At 38.5% G+C, this 21,788-nt stretch overlaps 1 protein-coding gene across 1 annotated transcript; it reads right to left on the reverse strand.

Moving 5' to 3' along the window:
- Positions 1-633: 633 nt before the first annotated feature.
- On the reverse strand, positions 634-14,137 carry LOC113545269 (E3 ubiquitin-protein ligase pellino homolog 2). The gene is made up of 6 exons (XM_026944531.3): positions 13,835-14,137; positions 7,123-7,252; positions 6,868-6,969; positions 5,910-6,104; positions 3,725-3,910; positions 634-2,955 (listed from the first exon to the last, which is right to left on the reverse strand). The coding sequence occupies exons 1-6, from the start codon at positions 13,906-13,908 to the stop codon at positions 2,362-2,364; spliced, it is 1,281 nt and encodes a 426-aa protein (XP_026800332.1). The 5' UTR covers positions 13,909-14,137; the 3' UTR covers positions 634-2,361.
- Between the last annotated feature and the right edge of the window lie 7,651 nt (positions 14,138-21,788).

Below are 21,788 nucleotides of genomic sequence, written 5' to 3' on the forward strand. Positions count from 1 at the left end.
TTAAGGGCATATCCTCCCCGAGCAACTTGTATATGCTGCGTTTCAAGCAAGGCAAAATTGACTTGGAGGTACAGCACAGAACTGTAATGCAGATAGTGAACTAGACTATTATAAAGTATTTCATCTTGAATATGCCCCAGATTTTGTGTTCTACGAGGTAAGACCTTGTGAGAAATAGTGGACACTGAATTATATTAACACACACAGGCACACATATCTCCAACCCTGCTAATGGTGCCCTGGCAACTGAGTATATAGAGACACTGGGATGAGTGTAAACTTTGACTTGTGTAAACCTGAGATCACCCATTATCAGCTTGCAGAAGGAACAAGATCCTGTTTGCAGGTTAAGAATGGGGGCAGAACGGCATTTCTGAGCCATCGGGAAGACACTGAATCATGTCTATGTGTATATACATTATATATATAGGCAAGACACTAAAATACTACAACAAAGATGTGAACTTGGTCTCGGTCTCCAGGAGTGACAAAACTAAGGAATGCATTAACTTGGCAGAAAGGAGATGTGTACAGTACAGCTGGATATCATTTTTAGTTGTCTAAACAAGATAGATCAACTCAGGAGTATTAGTGCTTATTGACAAAATGCATCAAATAGGACATACATGCCCCTGGGGAAGAAAAAGAGGACAAAATTTAATTCAGTTGTATGTAAATAGTCATGACAAGCAAGAAAAGTGAAAATCAATCACATTATCTCTTCCTGTTAATATAAAAATATGTTCAGTTGAGGTCTCTTGTCTTGCATGTGAGGTAAAGTAGAGCGCATCTGTGTTAACACTGTATAATTGCAATTTAAAAGCTTTCTCCTGTGAAAATCTTATCATAGACATGCATAGTGCAAAGCCTGCATGTGTAGAAGTAATTTAGGGGGTGAATTCGACATTAAGATACCAAAACAATTAAATATTTTCAAGGAGTGCAGTGATGTTCAGATAAAAATATATAAGAAGCATTTAAATTTAATGATAGCACCAAGAACAGCAGAGTTATTATCTAGGCCCTAGAATAGTACATTCATCATACTGTTTACCATATTGAGGGTTTCCTATGACATTTTGGAGTGTGACACAGTGAGGCATACTTTTCTGCTGTGGGCTCTCCAGGATTTAAATCATATTTGCACATGAAAATAATATATTTATACATATACATGAAACACTTGTTATATAAAAAACTGACCTTGGGCCAAAGTTTAGTAACACAACCAGGTACAAAAATATTACATCTGGACTTTTTTTTTTAAACTACTACTGTGTATACTGCAGCTACAACTTCAACTGTCGTTTAAATGCTAAAACAATCATACCAATACAAAGAACAATCTAAAAAATAAAAATCACCAGGGCTGCATTTCTTATGACTTGGTAAAGCCCTTCAACGACTAAAATGTGAGTTCACCACACATAAGATGGAATCAGGTAGTACACACTTAAGTCGTTGCATCTCTCTTTTGAGCTTTAGCTTAATTCTAGGAATGCTTATTGCTTAAGATGGGTGTTGTATAGGGGTGTTTCCTTTTTAGTGTTAAGTGCAGTGAAAGCACTTATAATGCACTGAGGAAGCAGTACAAGTAGTCATAGATGGAGGTAGGAGTCCATCAATAGCATGGACATTTACTCCCTAGATTAAAGGCTAGATGTAAACTTTCGAGAAGTCACAGGTTTCCACAGCAGATGCCCATTTCCTGTCCTGAGATCCTAATAACTAAAACATCAAAGAGTTGCAATCTAACTTCCCATCAACTTATATCAAGCATCCAGAGGCCCAGTAATTAGTATGCAATAGGTGGGTATTATACTGCAATCGTAAATTAAAGAGGTACTTAATACTGTAAATTTGTTTCAGTTCCATAGATTTTGTCTGGCACTGGTTGTGTATATCACCATCACAAATTAGCAAGTTGGTAAATAAGCTAAACCCAGAAGAACCTCTTTTTCACTGGGCTCATGATTTTTAGTTATGCCATAGTTATTAATACAGCAAGTATGGATCTCAATAGCTTTTCTTCAATCAATTAGCCATTAACTTCAAATATCATCAAACATGAAGTACCTCTGTTACTCATCAGGGAATGCAGATCTGGCTCTCTACTGGGTCAGTGCCTGACTGAATCCATGAAAGAAATACGGTGACATTACTAGCAAGATTAAAAATATGTTGTTCACCAGGCTAACTCAGGGCTGCATTCAAATGCAAAATACACATACTGAGTTAAGTGTGTGCATATACTAAGGAAGCTACGATAGATTTGCATGTGATTTCAGCATGTGTATCTACAGTATGAACACAATCCCAAGAAAGCACTCCTATCATGCTTTGTACCCCCATGGCTACTTGTCAATCGACAGGCCCTTGAAAGATGAGGCGTGTGAAGCCAGGTGTGCCTGTCAGAGGCGTGGAGCAGAACGGGCATATGGGCTGGAAGGCGTGGGTCCCATGTGGCAGCGATGTCTCAGCCCAGTACTTTGCCGTCCTCTCTGAGCACACGTGGCCGCAGGGAACAAAAGCATGGGTGGGAGCACCTGCGTCCACGTAGAACGCAGGCTCACAGCCCAGCCACAAGGGAACGTAGGGCCCTAGCGATCGGCACAACGGGCACTCCCGTCTGCCGCCTGTGCTGGGACCTCCCTCGCGCTCACGGCTGTGCTCAGGCTTCTGGCCCCAGTCATGTCGGCCGTGCACATGGCCACAGGTAAGGTACGCCCAGGGCTGGCGTTCCTCCAGGCTGTGACTACGGGGTAGGCTGGGGAACGCCAGCGTGCTCAGGCCCACTGGGCACTGTGGACGAGCTGCATTCAGCTCCAGACGCAGTGCGTCCAGGTGACGCAAAGTGGGCGCTTTAAGCAGGCCTTCGGCTGTGCGCCACAGCAATGTTGCACCACACAGGTCTACCAGAGAGCCGTCCTTCAGGGCGCTGCTTTCATCCTGAGCCTAAAGTAATAAAAAAAAAAAGTATCAACTTGAGAGAAAACTCAATAAAATTCAACACTTAACTTCAAACTTTCAATACAGACCAAACATTATTTAACAACTTAGCAATCACAATAAACAGAACATACTGAATGTTTGCAGGGACATTAGGTACTCATTCTCATGTGGTTGGCGTGCTAGCTGTCTCTACAATAGTGAAAAAAAATTATTTCACTGATAAACTATGTATTTCAAAATAATATTTCCTTATGGACTTCAGAATTTGTTAGTGCAACAGACATTGGTTTTGGCTAGACAGTTGGTTCCTTGGAAGTTGCCTCCTTGTCTGTTGGTTAAAGCCAGTCTCACTCCGCCAGCTAGACATCACAGATTAATATCAGGATCATGAACTGTGCCTCAAAGGAAATAGCCAAAAAAGCAAGCAAGCAAGCAAACAAACACAAATGAATAACTAAAGTTTATGGCTGTTCCATTTTTGGTACTGTGCATCACGACATATGTCTAAACTTACCTTTTAAGTAACCCTGTTTTGCTATCAATGGTATCCAAAACAAGTATACACAAGACAATGTGTCTCAAGCTTGTTTTAGACATTTTTGACTGCTGCTGGTGTAAACAAAGCACTTGGTGCCATAACATATATTTTTCTTTATGTACTTGCTTATATTCAGAATTTGGCGTTACAGTATTTCTGAAAAAAAAAAAAAATGTGCTTCCTCTGTGGCCTTCTGTGGGAGAGGGGAAGTAAATGGTTAGTGATATCACTTACCAGTTGGCCTCGGATGGGGCCGGACCTGGTCTCTCTCAGAGTGTAGACATTTCCACAGACAGAAATCTCCCTCCACATGCCCTGCTTGGACTCTTCTGGGAAATCTTGTGGATGCATCACCAGTACTCCGTTGGTTGTGAGGCCATCCATCTGACCATCCGGGTTCTTCCACTTTGTTGCTTTTTCCTGCAGGAAGAAAATGATATATGAAGGATTGTGCATAACATATAACAGAGGCAATGTAATAATATCCAGTGAGATAACCTAGACCTAACACAAACACTGTAAGTATGTGGATGCCTGACCATCACACCCATATGTGCTTGTTAAACGTCCCATTCTAGATTTAGTCCTCTTTGCTGTTATAATATATAACCTCCACTCTTCTGGGAAGGCTTTCCACTAGATTTTGGAGCGTGGCTGTGGGGATTTGTGCTCATTCAGCCACAAGAGAATTAGTGAGGTCAGGTACTGATGTTGGATGAGGAGGTCTGGCATGCAGTCTTCGTTCCTGTTCATCCCAAAGGTGTTCAGTGAGGTTGAGGTCAGGGCTCGGTGCAGGCCATGCGACTTCTTCCACTCCAAACCTTGCAAACCATGTCTTTACAGACCTCACTTTGTGTGCAGTGGCATTGTCATGCTGAAACATGTTTGGACCCTTTAGTTCCAGTGAAGGGAAACTGTAATACTACAACATACAAAGTCATCCTATACAATTGTGCTTCCAACTTTGTGGCAACAGTTTGAGGAAGAACCACATATGGGTGTGATGGTCAGGTGTCTACAAACTTTTGGCCATATGGTGTATATTGCTTCCACACAGAGGAGGATTCAAAACCTCAAAAGGGGTGTCTGCTGACTGTCAGAGCTTTTCCCAGGTTTAGAGAATTCAAGTTATGACCTAAAAACAGCCCTCTACTGAAACTATTAAAGAAACGATGAAACTGGAAGTCCAAAACCACATGTTAAAAAATTGGACAAAAAATAATTTCATTAGCTAAGCCCACCAGGCAAGGAAAAGCTCTAGCCTAGTTCCATGTTTGGCTGCATGAAAACCTAACTGACTAAGCTAAAATAAGTTAGCTAACATAACTAGTTAGCTAATGCATTAATAAAGACACACATTTCCTGTGTAGGGGATGACTCGGCCATAGTCGTTATCCTTTTCTAAGTGTCTGAGGGAGCACATTAGACCGTTTACGCACTCGACCACAAGCCACCAAGTCATTGGCCAACCTTTCGGATATGAGCTGCAGTTCTGTCCTCACATCACAAGTAAAAATATTATTCAAGACTGCCTAGCATCTTTATTTTTTCTCAATATGTTTAACCATGAGGTAACTGCATTTAGTGCTAGCAAGAGAGTTATATGATAACATTACACTCCACTTTATTTTGCTTGGTTTTGTTAGTGTATTCTCATACCTGCATGTTCCTGATTCCGTATGCCTTTCACGCGTGCTAATTAAAAGCGTGTAGTGCAGAAGGCAGCGGGATTTACAATGAGTAGCATACATGCAAGGTACAGCATCGAGATCCGTCACATCACCGTAAAGCACTTTTTTATATATGAAATAAAAACCAAATAAAACAAAACTTTTTGTTTTGCAAAAGTCAATAGTTTTTTCTTTCTCTGGTTGTTGAACAAGAGATAAAAAAAACTGGTGGAACGCTAGCCTACTGAGCCTACTTGTCTGCTGTCCAACTTACAGTAGCCTTGACATGTAAACATAATAAACCTATTGTCTCTACTGATTTGTCCACCCTATCCTTCCTATTTATTTTCTTTTTCTTGTTTTTTTTCATATTTTCATTTGTTTTCTTTTCACACACACTCTTCATTAGCTTTCATGCAAATCAAGAGCTGGAACAAGAGACCAGTGCTCAACCCTCATCATTTTACGCTCTTGACCACTTTAGCTCTGAAAGGAAATCTCTCTAGACACATTATAAAGAGGGGAGGGGGGTCTGCTAACACTTACAATAAGTGTGGCAATCCATTATTATAACTACATTACAGGAATGCCACATGGAAGACAGTCATGCTGCACTCCCTTCTGCTGACAGCGTGCAGAACATGATGGACAACCATATGTTGTCCTACAGTTTTATGTAATAATAATAATAAAAAAAACAAATCTTAAAATGACACAAATATTTCCAAAAGCCACTGAGGAATACCAACCCCGAGGAAAATGTTTTTGGAGGAGTCGAAGCCAGCTGCGTAAATACGGGCAGTGTAGGGGGGGTTGCGCTCACACACCACTCTGCAGGCAAAGCGCGAGATGGTGCTGGGAGCAACAGAGTCCTCACTCTCTTTTGATCCTCCTGGTGTATCCGTCACCACAAAGTCTATGGGGCTCTCAGTGGAACGGCCAATCTAGACACAAGGACAAACAAAGTGACTTATGACCCATTCACAACCATTTATTAAATGCTTCATTTCAGTTAGTGTCCATTGCACACCATGGCATTTACATTTTGCTCTTATCCGGAAGTTTTGATGAAAACTGGCTATCAGATTTTGTTGTTACTGAAATGCCAACCAAGTGAAAAACATACGTATATTTTGTATGCTGGGTAACTTTGGTATTGTTGGGAACCAAACGAAGTTTGAGACCATAATACAAGATTAACCCTGGAAACAGTAAGCTTCATCCTTTTCACATTTCAGTCTGCACCCTACCAACATTGCTAACAAGAAAATCCTTGCAGGCAGAGAGAAAAAACTGAATTTTACTACATAGTGTATGGACGAGACAGCTCCATACCATCAGCATAAATGATATAGCATACAGTGCTGTGCAAAGGCCCTAGGAACATGTAAGGAAATGCTGTAAAGATGCCAAAAAATAATTACATGATTATTAAATTAAATAATCAAATTAAATTGTTTTCTACATATATTTTTTGCATACTGTTTTTCTCCTAATCAGATCCAAACAGCCTTTTTGATAGCACACAATCTAACAGATCACATGATATTGTCAGTATCACCAGCATGTTGGTTTTAAGGTGTGTCCCTTATCGCCATAACAAAGGGTCAAAACTTGTAAATGCTACGTCTAAACTGTAGATGTTGGCGCCTCTGTATGTATTGGCTCACTGAATAAATGTTCTACAGGATATTTTCAGTGTCTCACCTGGAACATATCTGTGTCGTCATCATGACAGTATTCCACCACCACAGTCTGATTCCTAGAGAGCGTGAAGGAGATACTGTGCTGCCCCCTGCTATTAACCGCCTGAAACAAAAGGTCACACGTCCTCTTTAATTACAACCCCAGTGATACATCAGTGCAATGCATTAGAGCCATTTTAAATGGGTAAGTGCAATAACCATCAGGATGCTCAAAACACCTGGAATGAATCTACTCGTGTTAAATTACACTACACACCTTGCTGTCTTGTGGGTTGCTGAGGATGTGCACAGCACTCTGCTTGACACCGTTAGCCTTTGCCCTCCTGTACAGAGCAAAGCGACTCCTTTTCCTCCCCTTATCTCCACCAGGAAGGGAGCCATTGTACCTGCGGATGAATAAGAAAAATACATACATCATCAACTAAAAATGCATGATAATAAAAATCTTTACCAATAATCTTTACCATTTGACATTTCTACTGACAACTCTTTTACGTTACATTATTTCTGAAATTATATTATCAATATTTTTATGACATCTGTGCTGATAAACACTCTCTCCCTTTCTCCCTCTCTCTGTCTGCCAGCAATCATTGCTGAAATATTTATCAGACTCATTTTCCTTCATATTGCCCAGTTTTGTTACCAAAACCATTTGTTTTAGTCAGAATGAATGGTTTTGATTATGTGCGGAATAAATTCATAGAGGTACTGTAAACATGAACCATTTATTTCCCTTCGTTTTCCTTGAATCTTTTGACTGGCAGGTTGGTTTCTAGCTAAAACACCCATACGCCACTGAAACACACATATACAAGAGGAGGGGGGCAGAAACCAAGGAGCAGAAAGATTATCCATTTGTCTATAACAATAAACATTTGTGCTATAACAGGTTTTGGAAGGCGGTACCTGGCCACACAATGAATGCCACCATGCATGGCATTAGGAAGAAACGTGTCTGGTCTAGTCGTGTTCTCAGAGGTTAGACTCCAAGCCTTTACAGAATAAGCAGGGGAATTCTTTTCCAGTGCTTGGATTATATGGCAAGGATGAAAACATGATGAGAAGGCTTCACTTAAGAGGCTTTCAGATAATCTCAGATGCACGTGGTGCCCCATAATAGGTAAAGAGATCTCTCCGGTGTTCCACACGCTCTGGTTCTCAGAGGCATCTGAATGCTTCAGGCACACTAACTCAGTTTGGCATTTAGTCTCTGCAGCCTCCAGTTTGCTGCTGCCATAGAAAGGCTCTTTTGTTCTTTCAGCAGCTATCAGTGACAAACAGCACAACTGAAGCGAAGCATTGGAAACTGCAGAGACGTTCGTCCGGTTTGTATTTCAGCAGCCCTAAAGGCAATCACAACCCTGTCCTATGAGCTCTGACATGTGTTTACTGTATATTTCAGGTAGTTATGACAAGCAGGGTTGTGTCTAGTTAATAATGAATCTAGACTAAATAGCAAGTCAGATTTGGATGTTTGAAAAGGTTTCCATGCAGGCCTCTAGCTTTGTAACATGGTCTCACACAAACTCATTTTGTATGAAAAGTTAAACACATTAAAGTTCAGGTTAGGGGCTGGGTTAGCACTTTCTGTATGAATTTAAATTCATACTCATTTTTCATTGGAAGAGGTCTATATACACACCTGATTTTGTAGTTTACTGTATGGATATTGGCCACATTTGTGAATCGGCTTTGTAAAATGTCTGCACTGCTTGCAGTGGTGCAAAAGCATTGACCGTGTCCAGACTGGTCAATGTGCCAGTTCAGCACTGCACAGTGAGACAGCAGAGACAGAAGAGCAGCACAGCAGAACCAGTGTTCGTGTGAGTGCACATGCGCACATGCACACCCACACCCTCATACACACACACACGCACGCGCACACACATACATACACACACACACACATACACACACACACACAATGAAATATTCAAACACCTCTCCTCCTGTATTTTCATGCTGGCCTAAAAGACTTGTGTATTATTAGATATTAAGTGAAATATCGTTAGTCATGCACAAATAATTATACAAATAATTACTACAGTAAAAGCCAACATAAACAGACCTAGTACAAAGTCATGTACGATTCATGAACAAATCTTTATGTACAATCCATAACAAATGTGTTGGTAGAAGCGATTCAGCCGAATGACAAAGACTTCTCCCTCTGCACGTCTGCTACATAAACTTTCCTAATGCAATATACATTTTATTACCCCAAGCTATAATGAAATCACCTGCTTAAACTTCAATTCTGGGTAAACGTCCCAACAAAAGGCTTGCCACTGTAATATTACAATTAATTTGTTACATAATATGGAATAACACTGAATACTGTTTGGTTTCATGCAGTTCTATTGCGGTGTGCAAAATACATGACTGTTTACATTGTACTCAAACACAAATCTCTCATGCAGTGCAATTGATCAGCCAAATAATGATTCATTTTGATTTCTGTGTCACAGCACTGTCTGAACACGTCCTGCTATATGACTCGATCAAGCCTAGAGTTTGACTCAGTCTTGATTTATTATTTAGTTTGAACACAGCAGGTCGTTTGTGGTCCTGAAACAGGAGAAATGAAGATGGCGTGATCAGAATGTGATGATCAGAACGTGACACTCCAGCTCTCTGTATCCTGTGCAAAGTTGATCACGCTCACATTACGACTTGAACTTGAAATTACATGAAGTTACATGAACAAATCAAAAGACCACCTACACCAACTAAATTATCTACCTTTTCCGAGTATTTCATTTATAGTGTAGCCATAATGTATTCTTTACAACGGTCTTTAAAATACAAGTTCTCTCATTCCACCCCGATAGCTAGTTTTGTATAGACTACTTCTGATTTGGGCTAATTCATGGACACTTTGCTACATGAAAGCATTCAGAACAGAGGAGAAGCATGGGAGAGTTTTATCGAGCCTTAAAAATGTGACTCAAAATTCTGAAAAGTGCCATCAGCTGAGAGTTGATTTACACAATGAGAAGCAAATTATGTTTGTTCACTACAAACATGTTAAAACTGATTCAAATTATTATATAAAAAAAACCAGAACATATTGGGGTATTTTTAACTTATTATTAGTAGGCTGCAGTCACTCTCACCTATAGGTGAGGGCATTAAGGATTGAGGAAGATGCAATGTTAAGGCTGTTTTACTCTGTGTTATAACAGGGGTCTTACATGTTTATTGAATGTCACACTGTACATGATAATGACAAACTTTACATGATAAAGTTCTTTGGCAGACGTGTGCTGCAAGACATATTACACTAATAAGATGTGATAAAGTGATGACATTCTGATAATAATGCAGCACAGTGAAGACGCAGCTGGCATGGCCGCCTCACAGCTCCAGGGTCCACCGTTCAAACCTTACTTTGGGTCACTGTCTGTATGGAGTTTTGCATGTTCTCTCTGTGAAAGGTGCTAAATCAGCTGCCAAAGACCATATTTAAGCAATATCACATGAGTAAGTGTGCTGTTGTACTGAATATCAGCAGAGCTGTGATTTGGCCGCAGGTAGTCACAGCCATGCCGATATTTAGCATAACAGTACTCTAGGAAAGCTGCTTATCCAATCAAATTAGTGGACCGGAACTAACTGTTGTATAATTAAGCAATATTTCATGAGTAAGAGTGCTGTTTTACTGAATATCAGCACAAGGCCGCAGGGATTCACAGCCCTGCTGATATTCAGTACAACGGCATGATTGTGAGTGTGATGTTGCTTTTATAGAACAGTTCTACTGTATAAACAAGAAATTAATATCGAGTAACTGACATTTGACACAATATGGCCAAATATTTTGTTTATTTTTGTCAATGAAAATAGTTCTCAAACAAGCCACAGTTGCCATGTAACGCACAGACTGACTGACAGCCCATAGCAAGTGTAGTAACGGTTTCAACGAACCGTTGCTAAAATTGCAATTTTATGTGTCGAACACAGACAAGTGGAGTGACACAAACAGTGAAATGTCTCAGTGCTGTTATATTAAATATCAGCATTATTGGATCTCTGCTTGTCCAATCAAATTAGTGGACTGGAACTAACTGCTTTATAATAATTGATGTAAGACCACCAGTTTAACTCACAACCAAGGAATTCTTTCACGATTGGTGATTTTTGTCTGTGAGAGCAGAGTGTAAAACAGCCTTTAGTTAAAGTAGTTAATGATTTTTATTTCTTCATATGAATAAATTTAAGAATCAAAACAATCTATTAACCTGTTACTCTATTAACTGCTTAAACTGCCTAGCTTTATTATACAATTATTCATCTTAAAGCATTATTTAGTAACTACAATTAATGATTCAGTAGCTCTAGAGAAACTACTAGGAAAGGTATATTGTAAAGAATATAATTCTGGACACTGAAGGAATCTGAGAGATTAAAATGTCAAAATAAACAATAATTATGAGATCCGATTTCATTACGTTCCTGTCTGGATGGACAGGGTTTTATGGTTTCCTGTTTACTGAATGTGGTATTCCCTGTTCCTGTGTGGAAAATGTTACCTAAAAATAGCTACATAATGAGCCGCATTTTTTACCCTCCATTTTTACCTCAAACGCTCTTTTAAATAGGACTGAGAATTTACCAATATTTCAAATACCTTCAAATATCAATGCATAGCAGTCGCAATATGGTCTTAGGGCTTTTTTTGTCAGTAGAAAACCAGATAAGAACAAATGTGTTAAGCATTTACATAAAGAAACTGCACTAGCATCCTTCCCCACTGCACTAATCGATTTGAACACTTATTTGCAGGTAATTAGTAGGCTGTGTAAATACATGTTTTTTATAACATGGCTATCAAATACCAAACGCAATATGCACAGTATTTCAAGCACATAAATACATATTACAATCATTGCGTGCATGGCTTATCACAAACTGCTCAGAGCAGCCATAACTGTAATTAAACAACTTGAAACAACACACATGGCTTCATTTTCCCATTGTTTACAGTATCACATCGTGACAGACCTGGCAAAAAGACCCACTAATTTGCAGTGCCACCCATGGAGTCTGCTAACACCAACAGGAGACAGACTCAATCCCAAAACATCTTTTTTATATATATATATTGCGCTAGATAGGATGTACAACATATTATTTCATACACAGTGTTGTTCACTTGTTGTTCCTAAATTTAGCTCAGTCTTCCACAGACAGAACACTGGAAGTTATAAATCATTACAGTTTCAGTAAGATTAATATTTAACTAATATATATCAACTAAAGCATAACTTCAGGAGGTATTAAAACTGTACATTGCCCCAAAGCCATAGCAGGTTTTCAATTTACAAGTAAGGGACAGTTTTAGCCTTGTCTTCCATTCATGTCCACACGTTTTGATTACAGTGAAACCATGTTTTTTCTGCTATCTGTGTTAACTTGAGGCATAACTGGATTGGATTCAGAAAACCTTTGGTCTGCTATGGTTTTGCTGTATGATTTTATCATTATTTATAAACAGTACTAAAGCAGAAGAGTAATGGTTTACAGTCCCACACTCCAGAGTCACCCAAAAGAGGATCGGTTCCCTTTTAAGTGTGGGTCCTTTCAAGGTTTCTTCCTCATGTCTTCTAAAGGAGTTTTTCCTTGTCACTGTCCCTTGTTTGATAGGGATCTAGGTCTACATCTGAACCGCTCTTAAGCTGCTTTGTGACAATGTACATTGTTAAAACTGCTATATAAATAAAATTGGAATGAATTGAAGTTATTGAGTTTTACTACACTGTAAAAAAAATTGGCTGTAAATTGTACAGTAGTTTACTGGCAGCGGTTTGCCAGTAAAGTACTGTAAAATCTACAGTAAACAACTGTAAAACATATTTACACTAAAGTACTGTAATATCTTATATAGCATAAAATAACACATAATCCAGCACATTTGCTCATTTGGCTGATGCTTTTTTTTTAAAGCAACTTGCAACTGATGCTGGATACACCTGAGCAGAAGGTTAAGGGTCTTACTCAAGGACCCAACCATGGAAGTTTGGCTGCCGTGTGCTGGGATTTCAACACACAACCTTCTGATGTGTTACTCAAACCTTAACCACTCAGTCACCACAACTAGCTCAACTAGCTTGCACTGATTCGACCACTTCCACCGCTGAAATAACTCACACTAAAGATTGCATTGAACTAGTTGTGGTGGCTCAGTGGTAAAGTCTTTGAGTAACACATCAGACGGTTGTGTGTTCAAATCCCAGCATTGCCAAACTGCCGTGATTGGGTTAATGAGTAAGACCTTAACCTTCAGCTCAGTATCCTGTATCCGGCATTAACTGTAATAGTCTTTTTTTTCCAACCAGATGAGCAAATGTACTGTTATTATACATTATGTGTTATTATATACTATGTAAAATATTACAGTGCTTTACTGTACATATGTTTTATAGATGTTTATTGAAAATATTACAGTACTTTATTGGCAAATCTGCTGCCAGTAAAGTACTGTAAAAGTTGCAGCCAATTTTATTACAGTGTATGATACCGTAATAACTGTAATAACAGTAATTTCAATGTGGTGCTTTTTTCATGGCTTTACTCAGGATACTAACATGATCTTACTATGGTGCAGAAACTGTGCATTACATATTTAACCCTGATCTTCGGATACATTTACTATAGTGCATATGTTCGTTACTTATTACATTATAATATTAATACATGATACATAATACACACGAGGTTTTATTATGGTAGGTTAGAGTAACTGTAGTTGGTAAACACTTGACGTTACACTGTGACAGTACAGTTACTGTTACTAGGCTACTTTTGCTGAACACACTGTTGGTTAAACCCATGACTACCTGCTCCTGGGAACTGTAATAGCTAAAACGTGTTGGAAATACGACCATGTCAAAGGCCAGAGAGGGTAAAAAGAGGGTGAAGTGCCCATGTGCTGCCTTTCCACTAGCTAACATCCCGTTACTCACCCGAGGATGACCAGTTCGCCGTATTTCACCGGATCTTTGGAGCGGGCATGTTCGTTCTGATTCGGCGACAACATGGGACTGAAGCTAACGTCGCTTTTCGCACTCTTTCCTGCTCACGAAAGCCTGGAACAAGTAACTTCAGTAATAACTAGAGTGCTGACTGATAGGCCTCGGTTTTAACAGTTCCAAAAATAGTAGGTTGGGTTCCTTAGACACATCTCTGTTGTGTTAATGAACGGAAGACCTGGGGCAGCTCGATACGAACAGTCCGAACTGGTGGAGGATGGAAAAAAGGCTCGCGGCAGAGTGGCGCGTACCATGATTTTCAGAGGAGCACTAAACACTTGGTATTACTTCTGAAAACATTTAACCTCTTTTTAAGCCATTGTTGCACCTGAACATAGAAAATATAAAGTCTAATAATCACCATACACACCATACTTAAAGACAAAGCTCTCCAGTGGATTTATTAAAGCATTTCTTTGATCGCGTTTCACCCCTCGGAAGTAGCATGAATGGTACGATCTCAGAGCGAAGCTCGCCTTTAACATTACGTCAGTGTGCGATAGTACGCTACAGAGTACTATGTGATAAATCCCTGCTTACACTTACAGAAATGTCAATCTCTCACACTATTAAAAGAGTGTCGATCATTAATTGTAAGACTTTATGCCAAGTGAAAACGTTATAACAGGACTGTTATACCTCTGATTTCAGGGGTGAGCGCGCGAGTAAGTTGAAAGAGAGCATGGTCCATTCATAGAATAGAGAAATAGACATCTTAGATAGAAACTGAATTAGATCTCAGTATAGGCTAAGGTCAGAGTCATTTGCACTGCTGTGAAATATGATTGTCTATGTCGTGTATAACCGATCCAGCCACTTTGATTGTCTAGTCTGATCTCATATTGCATCAGCGCTGCATATCACAGGAAATCCTGCATTTGCACATTGCACAAAAAGCAGCTTATCCACAGGGAGGCGCACACTCTGACACAGCTTTCAGTGGCCACGTTGACGTTCAGTGTGCACTAATAGCACTATTTCCTGGCAGTGGTGTCCCCATGCACTGCACAGTTTGAGGTGTTTCCCTTGTTCCCAGCACAACACAGCTCTTCAGCTCATTAAACTTTTAATATTCACGAGGTTAAACATGTGAAACCTCTAAAATATCCAGTACAGGGAATACAGGCTTTTTGTTGTCTGGTTCTAAGAACACATGATGGTTAGCAATTTTCCTAGTACTAGGCTATATTACGTAATGTAGCTTCAGCAAAAGAATAAAATATGTCCACAGAACACAGAATATGAACAGATTTATTATATGAACAAGACTATGATTAACTATGATTAACATTAGACATGTATGTATGGAATCCCCAAAAACAACTAAAGTCATTAACAGGTTTATTAAAGAGTTTTAAATGAATACAAAAATTGACTATAGATTGACTTACAAAATAAAATCTGTTATTATTTTCTAAAGTCTCAAACAGTCAATACAATTCATGCATTCACATATTGTAACCGCTTTATCCTGGTTATGTTTGCAGCAGATCTGGAGCCAATAACAGTACCGCAGATGGGAAGCCAGTTTATAGCAGTGCGCCATGCACATACACACTCATTCACACCTAGGGGCAATGTAGCGTAGCCAGTCCACCTAACTGCATGTTTCTGGACAATGGGAGGAAACCAGAGAACCCAGAGGAAACCCACACAAACACTTGGAGAACATGCACAGAAACTCCACACAGAGGAACATGAATGTAGGATCAAACCCAGGAGCCTGGAGCTGTGATGCAGCAATGCTACCCACTGCGCCACTGGCCCACCTTCCAGACAATGCATTAATAAGACTCTCATGCCTTCTTTTATCATTTACTCTCACTTTTTATTTTTCATCTTCATATTTTTCCTGTTTTATCAACTTCAGCACATGTTTAGCACATGCAGCTTTGCCTAATGTCCACACCACTCATATGATAGCGAGGAGGCATGGCTTATTTACCAGGAGTGGAGTCCTTCCCAGAATCTGTATGTTGTCGTCCTCAAAAAAGTGTCCCTTTTTCTTTTGTTGTAGGGAGACAGCTGGGTTCTGACCTGAGGAAGCTTTTGATAGCTAACTTTAGCTACATTTGTCTTCTCAAACCCTCAGCAGTCTTAGCAGTGAGCTTGTGTGTATCTGTTTAGCAAGCTTGTATTTTAATTCCATTATTTTAACTGCTAAAATTAGTCTTGAATTTATATTTAGCTGGTTATAGATAAAGTTGGTGGTGACAAATGAGGTTATCTAAAATCTGATGCAATTTAGCTATAACTAGATGCCAAACCCGAGTAAATTGAAGGAGCATCACTAGCTAATAATATATTGCAAAATCAATGTGTATTGCTATAAGTCAGAAAGCAAGTAGTAATCTGACTAGCTATCAAGTCCTATCAGAAAAAAACAACAACTAATAATAGCTAGCTGATGGTGCTAGAATAAAATTGGCTTAGAGAACTGGCAGAGGCAGGAACATCAGATCAGATGTACGAGATAAACCATCTGAGGCTTACATACATGAACATCTTTCAGGAAGTTAACTACATTTATTAGTGTAGAAAGGGGCCCACAATATACTATTAATATTAATATTAATATTAATATTAATATTAATATTAATGTTAATATTAATAATAATAATAATAATAATAATAATAATAATGGCATTTAAATGAATGGATTGAATTAAATGAATTAAATAAATAACAAATGGAATTTATTATTATTATTATTATTATTATTATTATTAATAATAATAATAATCCTGTGCAGTAATAAGCAGCTACACTTTCAGAAGAGCAAACCACAGATGCAATCTTTATTGTACTGTTACAGTTGCTTGCAGTGATTATTAATGATGGTGCTTGCTTCCATATTTTTAAAAATGCATATATTTTTTAGTCAGAGAATAGATTTATTATGAACCAATACAACTAAGTATGCAGGTACGCAATGAATTCTGATATTATGCATAGAAATAGTTGTATTTTGGGTCAATATATTATTAAAACAGATGACCACATTAGAGTACATGTTCGGTAGCTATGGAGGCTTAGCAGTGATATAATATAATGAAATAAATACTGTATCTGACTTGGCAGTCATAATGTAACTATGGCCTGGTATAAAATGTTTATGCAAACCAGAAGAATAGTTATTTTGTTGCAGTCCACTGCAGGAGATTTTTTGCTTGATGTGTGCAACATTGTGCAGGCTTTAAGTTAAGTTTGTGCTCCTGCTGAGAAGCCATCCATCAGTCAGCACAAAAACAGGAGAAACAGACCAGACTGCATGACCCAGTGGGTCAGCTTCCTACTTCAGAGGAAACATTGGATGCAATTTTTTTCCCTTCAGTTTTGGTATTTAACACACTGTAAAGGTCAGGGTTGTACTGTTAATAAATACATAAAATAAAGTGTTTTATAAAAGCTCTATTTTAGAATGTGTGAATTTAAAATGATATAACAGTTATTTGGTATTTCCTGATGGATAAAGAATTTCTGGCAGAATTTTCCTGTTTCCTGTTTCCCAGACCAGTAACCCCTGCAGATCTCAACACATCCCTTCATTCTCCACTCAGCTTCACACTTAAAGACATGTGAACTGTACTGGAACTGTACTGGATGGATGAACATCATTCTTCCAAAATATATTTCCTCAGTTTTGATGATGGTGATGCAGAGTGCCATCTAACACTTCTGAAATCTCCCAGCTGTTCATGCTGAGATCTGTTATATGATTTATATCATTTCCATACTCATCATACCATTCAGTGAATCCTCATGCCCTGTAGATGAGAACATTGTCACTCTAGATGAGACCATACCCATCAGGCTAGAAATGGTTCATCATAAAATAAAGTTGATCAGCCAGAATAACTCTGTATTCATTTGCAGTGAACTTTCCCTCTAAGGAGACAAGTGGACTCAAACCATGGCAGCAAAATGCTTACAGCATAACAGAGGCACCGTTTTTCCTTTAATTTGTCAACTGTCTGTATATTGCTCCAAAAAAACTGCTCCTACCACCAGTTTTTCCAGGTGAGATAATTTTATTACTCATAACTCTTTTGAAAAAGGCATTGTTTGACACACACATGATATTGGATTAGACTGGAAATTCCATCAGGGGAATTATTAAAGCATCATTTGTATTTTATTTTGCACCCTGAATTGAGCTTGTCCTGGAAGAGCTTTGTATTTTACAAAATGAATAGATCAAAAGGTAGGAAATCTGAACAATAAAATATCTTCTAATTTATTGCTAAACATGTTTAGCTTTACAAAGCAGGATGTTAAAATATTAAAATTAGCTCGCCTCTGCAAAACAACACTGCCTCTCCTTTCATGGCTTGATCTTCTCTGTCCTAGATCCACACAGTCTGCCTTGAAAAAAAAAACTTACTGTGGCACAGGGTGGAACCTGAAACCACTGTGTTGTAAGTGATCAGTCCTGTTTGGAGGAGGAGGAGTGTAAGTTTAGCCATACCAAAGTTGTCTTAGTCCAGCAGTTACCAGAGTATGTGCCTGATCCCGGCTGCCAAGACCCACTACAACTGGTGACATGCTCAATTTCCTTCACACCAATAGCGGTCTTAAGAACATATTTTGAACATATAAAGAACTGGTGCTATATTAAAGAATTCTATTATTTCTATCTCATCAGGTTAAAGCAAAAACAAAACCTTTAGGAATCTAGATTGTACTGTTTTTGTTTGCATATGAATAGGTCTAACATGTTCACAAACCCTCCTACACTAGTTATCCTACTTTAGTTAGCACATTGAATAAAAGAGATATAACCTTTGTCTGCTTGAGCACTTATTGTCATGATCTGTTAAACAAAATGAATCCCCTATTCATCACATTCATAATGATTCCCCAGGCTTGAACTTTTGGCCCTAAGACAGTGTGCGTGTCAACAATGGTCCCATCTGTCACAGCTCCAGCCTGACCATGTGTCCTGCTGGATTCATGCTGCACATCACCTTCTGTCATACTGGATAATAGCACTGATAATCGTTCCTTTGAAAAGCAAAGCAGTTGACATCATTTCCTGTATCTATCACATGTTTCACCCTCCTATCCACTGAGCACACATACTGACAAAGTAAACTGTCATCAGACACAAAGCCCTGAAGGCCTTGTAATTGTTTGCATGAATAACAAGGCTAGAACTGTTTCTGGGTGCTGGGCCTTAAGTGTAAAACACATTAACAAACCAAAAATGCAACAACAAACTGTGAACAAATTGAGAAACATAACAGCACATTAGAAAACGCAGCAACAAAACCAAAAACACAACAGCACAATCTATCAATATTAACTCAAAACAGAAAGCATAGGTCCTTACTGAATATCACATATTCATTGCTGATTAGACACGGCATATCTAATCTCACATATGTGACATATATGTCACAAGCCTAAAATAATTAAATGCAAATTTACTTATGTTGTTTTAGTAAGTAGTAATTCTTTCTTCTGAATACTCTGGCTTTCAGTGTTCAAATATTCATATTAATGCCATGCAGAGATCGTGCATATAAAATAAAATCATATGAATGCCCTTGATAAAAATAAACACAGTAGCAGCAGTAGACATATTTAGGCGTATGTTTCCTCTGTGAACTGTGAACATCCTCCAACTCTCCGCTTACCACGGTTTCTCAAACTGACACGTGCTGTGACTGAACGCGTGACCTACCCTTTCCGTTTTAAGTTAATGTTGATGTGTTTCTGATTTTGCTGCTCTGTTTTGGGTTTTTCCTGTTGTGTTTTCTGATATGCAGTTGAGTTTTTTGGTGTGGTAAAGTGTTTTGCCCTTACAGGCCAATATATTAGGGGTAATCCAGACAGGTACAATGAATAGATAGTGTACTGAGTTTCAGAGGAGAGGACTGATAACAGGTATAAAAGAAAGCATGGTATACAAGAATTAAAATAGTAAAACTAACCTGAAACAATGCACTGGCACTAGGACTGTCCTTCTAAATAAGCAGTGAACATAAATATTCTTCTACCACAGACTGTTTAATGAGCACAGGGTTAGTGTAGTTTTTTTAAATAAATGTCTATCATGCTATGTGCTGAAAAAGCATATTGTGTAAAAAAAAAAAAAAAAAAGTCTGACTTTCAGAAGACTTTTTGGCACTACAGATTTGGCACTACTATCTATAGACATCTCGATGCAGCTAAAGTCTGACTAATGTAATTTGTCATCTAATCAAACAGTATAGTGAATTTCACTATTCTTTCACAGAAATACTACAGTTGAAAACTTTGGTTATATGTTCAGTAAACCAACATAAAATCACACATCCATCATACAACATACCTAGCCAAAGTCCAAAGAGCATTGTCACTTGTATGTTTAAACAGTTCAGGCTGTCAGTGGTTTCTCAATGACATCTAGAAATAAAGTGATCTATAACTTAAACTGAATGTGAATGTAACTGGTTAAATGTATTAAATGCTAGTATTTGTTATATTATGAATTTAGCCTAGACTCTCTATATATACACCTCAGCAACCGTTAACCCCAGATGTGTACAGTTAGTCAAATATGCAGTGAGAACTCTTAATAATGATTTGCCTGAAGGATGGGTGGGAAATTGTAACTTCAATTGTAACTGCTGTGTGAAGACTGCAAATGAACCTGTATTCTGTAAAGAGCAGCTGTACATTTAGGTTCTTGGTTAGCCTTACACTGATGAATTACACAGCTACAGTGTTAAAACTGACATAATGTGTGCACTACTACTTTGCGTAATGTATCCTGGGCTAATCACTTTAATGACTGGACCTGATTTGTAGGAAGCCAGTGATCTGACTCAGCAGTCACAAGAACAGCCGGCCTCTCCCTATGGACACGATCCATGCCTTTGTGAAAGTACTGTAACTTCTAACAAAGTGGAGTGTACATTAATTTAACATGGCTGTTGTTATGACCAGAAGAAAATGAAACACTTTATCATACACATAGTTGGTTTTGTTGTATTTGTCACAGTATAATCTGTGTTTTAGTGACTTCTTAGTGTTATTGTTTGGATTATACTTTCTTTCTCTATTATAAGGGTTATATGCAGCATTCTGGCCTTGCTTCTGCAGGTATGAAACAGGATTAAAAACTAGAAGTGCTGCCTGAGTGAACAATACATGGAACTAACAAGGCCTCGTTTAGCCTCATTGTTTTACCTTCTGACAGAGTACACAAATCCACCCTGACTCACTGAGTAAAACAGAACTGCTGATCATTTTTACAATCTGAACAAGTAGAAACAGCTAGAAAGACAGAGTACTTGTGTCTTTGCAGCACATACAGTATACAGAAATGTACTAGAAGTAACTTCCATTTTTTATTTTTATTTTTTTTTAACAATCGTTGTAAGGAACTGAAAAATATGTGGATAGTATTAACAATATTTAATTAGGTCAGTGGTTTCTAGCACAAGGCGTGGAGTACATATGCCCTGCATACTTGAGTAATTTCCCTGCTCCAAAACAACCATGTTGACCCAGGAAGGGTCTTGACAGTTATCTGATTTGTTGATGAGGGCTGCTAACCAACCGGGATAGTGGTAAATAAATACCAGCCATGGAGAACCAACCACCACGGTTAGATGATTATTATCTGCCCAAAGCTTAATTACTACATTACTAAAGCGAAAATATCGCTCAAAGCAGGGGTTCTCAAACTTTTTTGTAGCCAGGGACCCCTTTAACTGTAAAATTTCAGACTCTGCCACTACAGATTTACTGCATGAAAAGTATTTAAATACAATACATCATACAGTATTTTGTCTATTTAGTAGAGCCAAATAGCTTCCTGTTCCTGAACCTTACACTGACAGAACATTAGCTCCAGGTTTACATTATTTATAATCCTACTTGTTTTTGAGTTGAGTTT

The sequence above is a fragment of the Pangasianodon hypophthalmus genome, chromosome 19 (genome assembly GCF_027358585.1).
Source record: "Pangasianodon hypophthalmus isolate fPanHyp1 chromosome 19, fPanHyp1.pri, whole genome shotgun sequence".
Classification (NCBI taxonomy): domain Eukaryota; kingdom Metazoa; phylum Chordata; class Actinopteri; order Siluriformes; family Pangasiidae; genus Pangasianodon; species Pangasianodon hypophthalmus.

What these genes read in the sequence shown, in the direction of transcription:
- LOC113545269 (XM_026944531.3), bottom strand. Translation starts at nt 13,908, where the DNA reads ATGTTGTCGCCGAATCAGAACGAACATGCCCGCTCCAAAGATCCGGTG. An exon ending in ACGACACAGATATGTTCCAG is followed by an intron (nt 6,105 to 6,867) that starts GTGAGACACTGA and finishes CCTTGTGTCTAG; the next exon opens with ATTGGCCGTTCCACTGAGAG. An exon ending in GCCCCATCCGAGGCCAACTG is followed by an intron (nt 2,956 to 3,724) that starts GTAAGTGATATC and finishes TTATTACTTTAG; the next exon opens with GCTCAGGATGAAAGCAGCGC.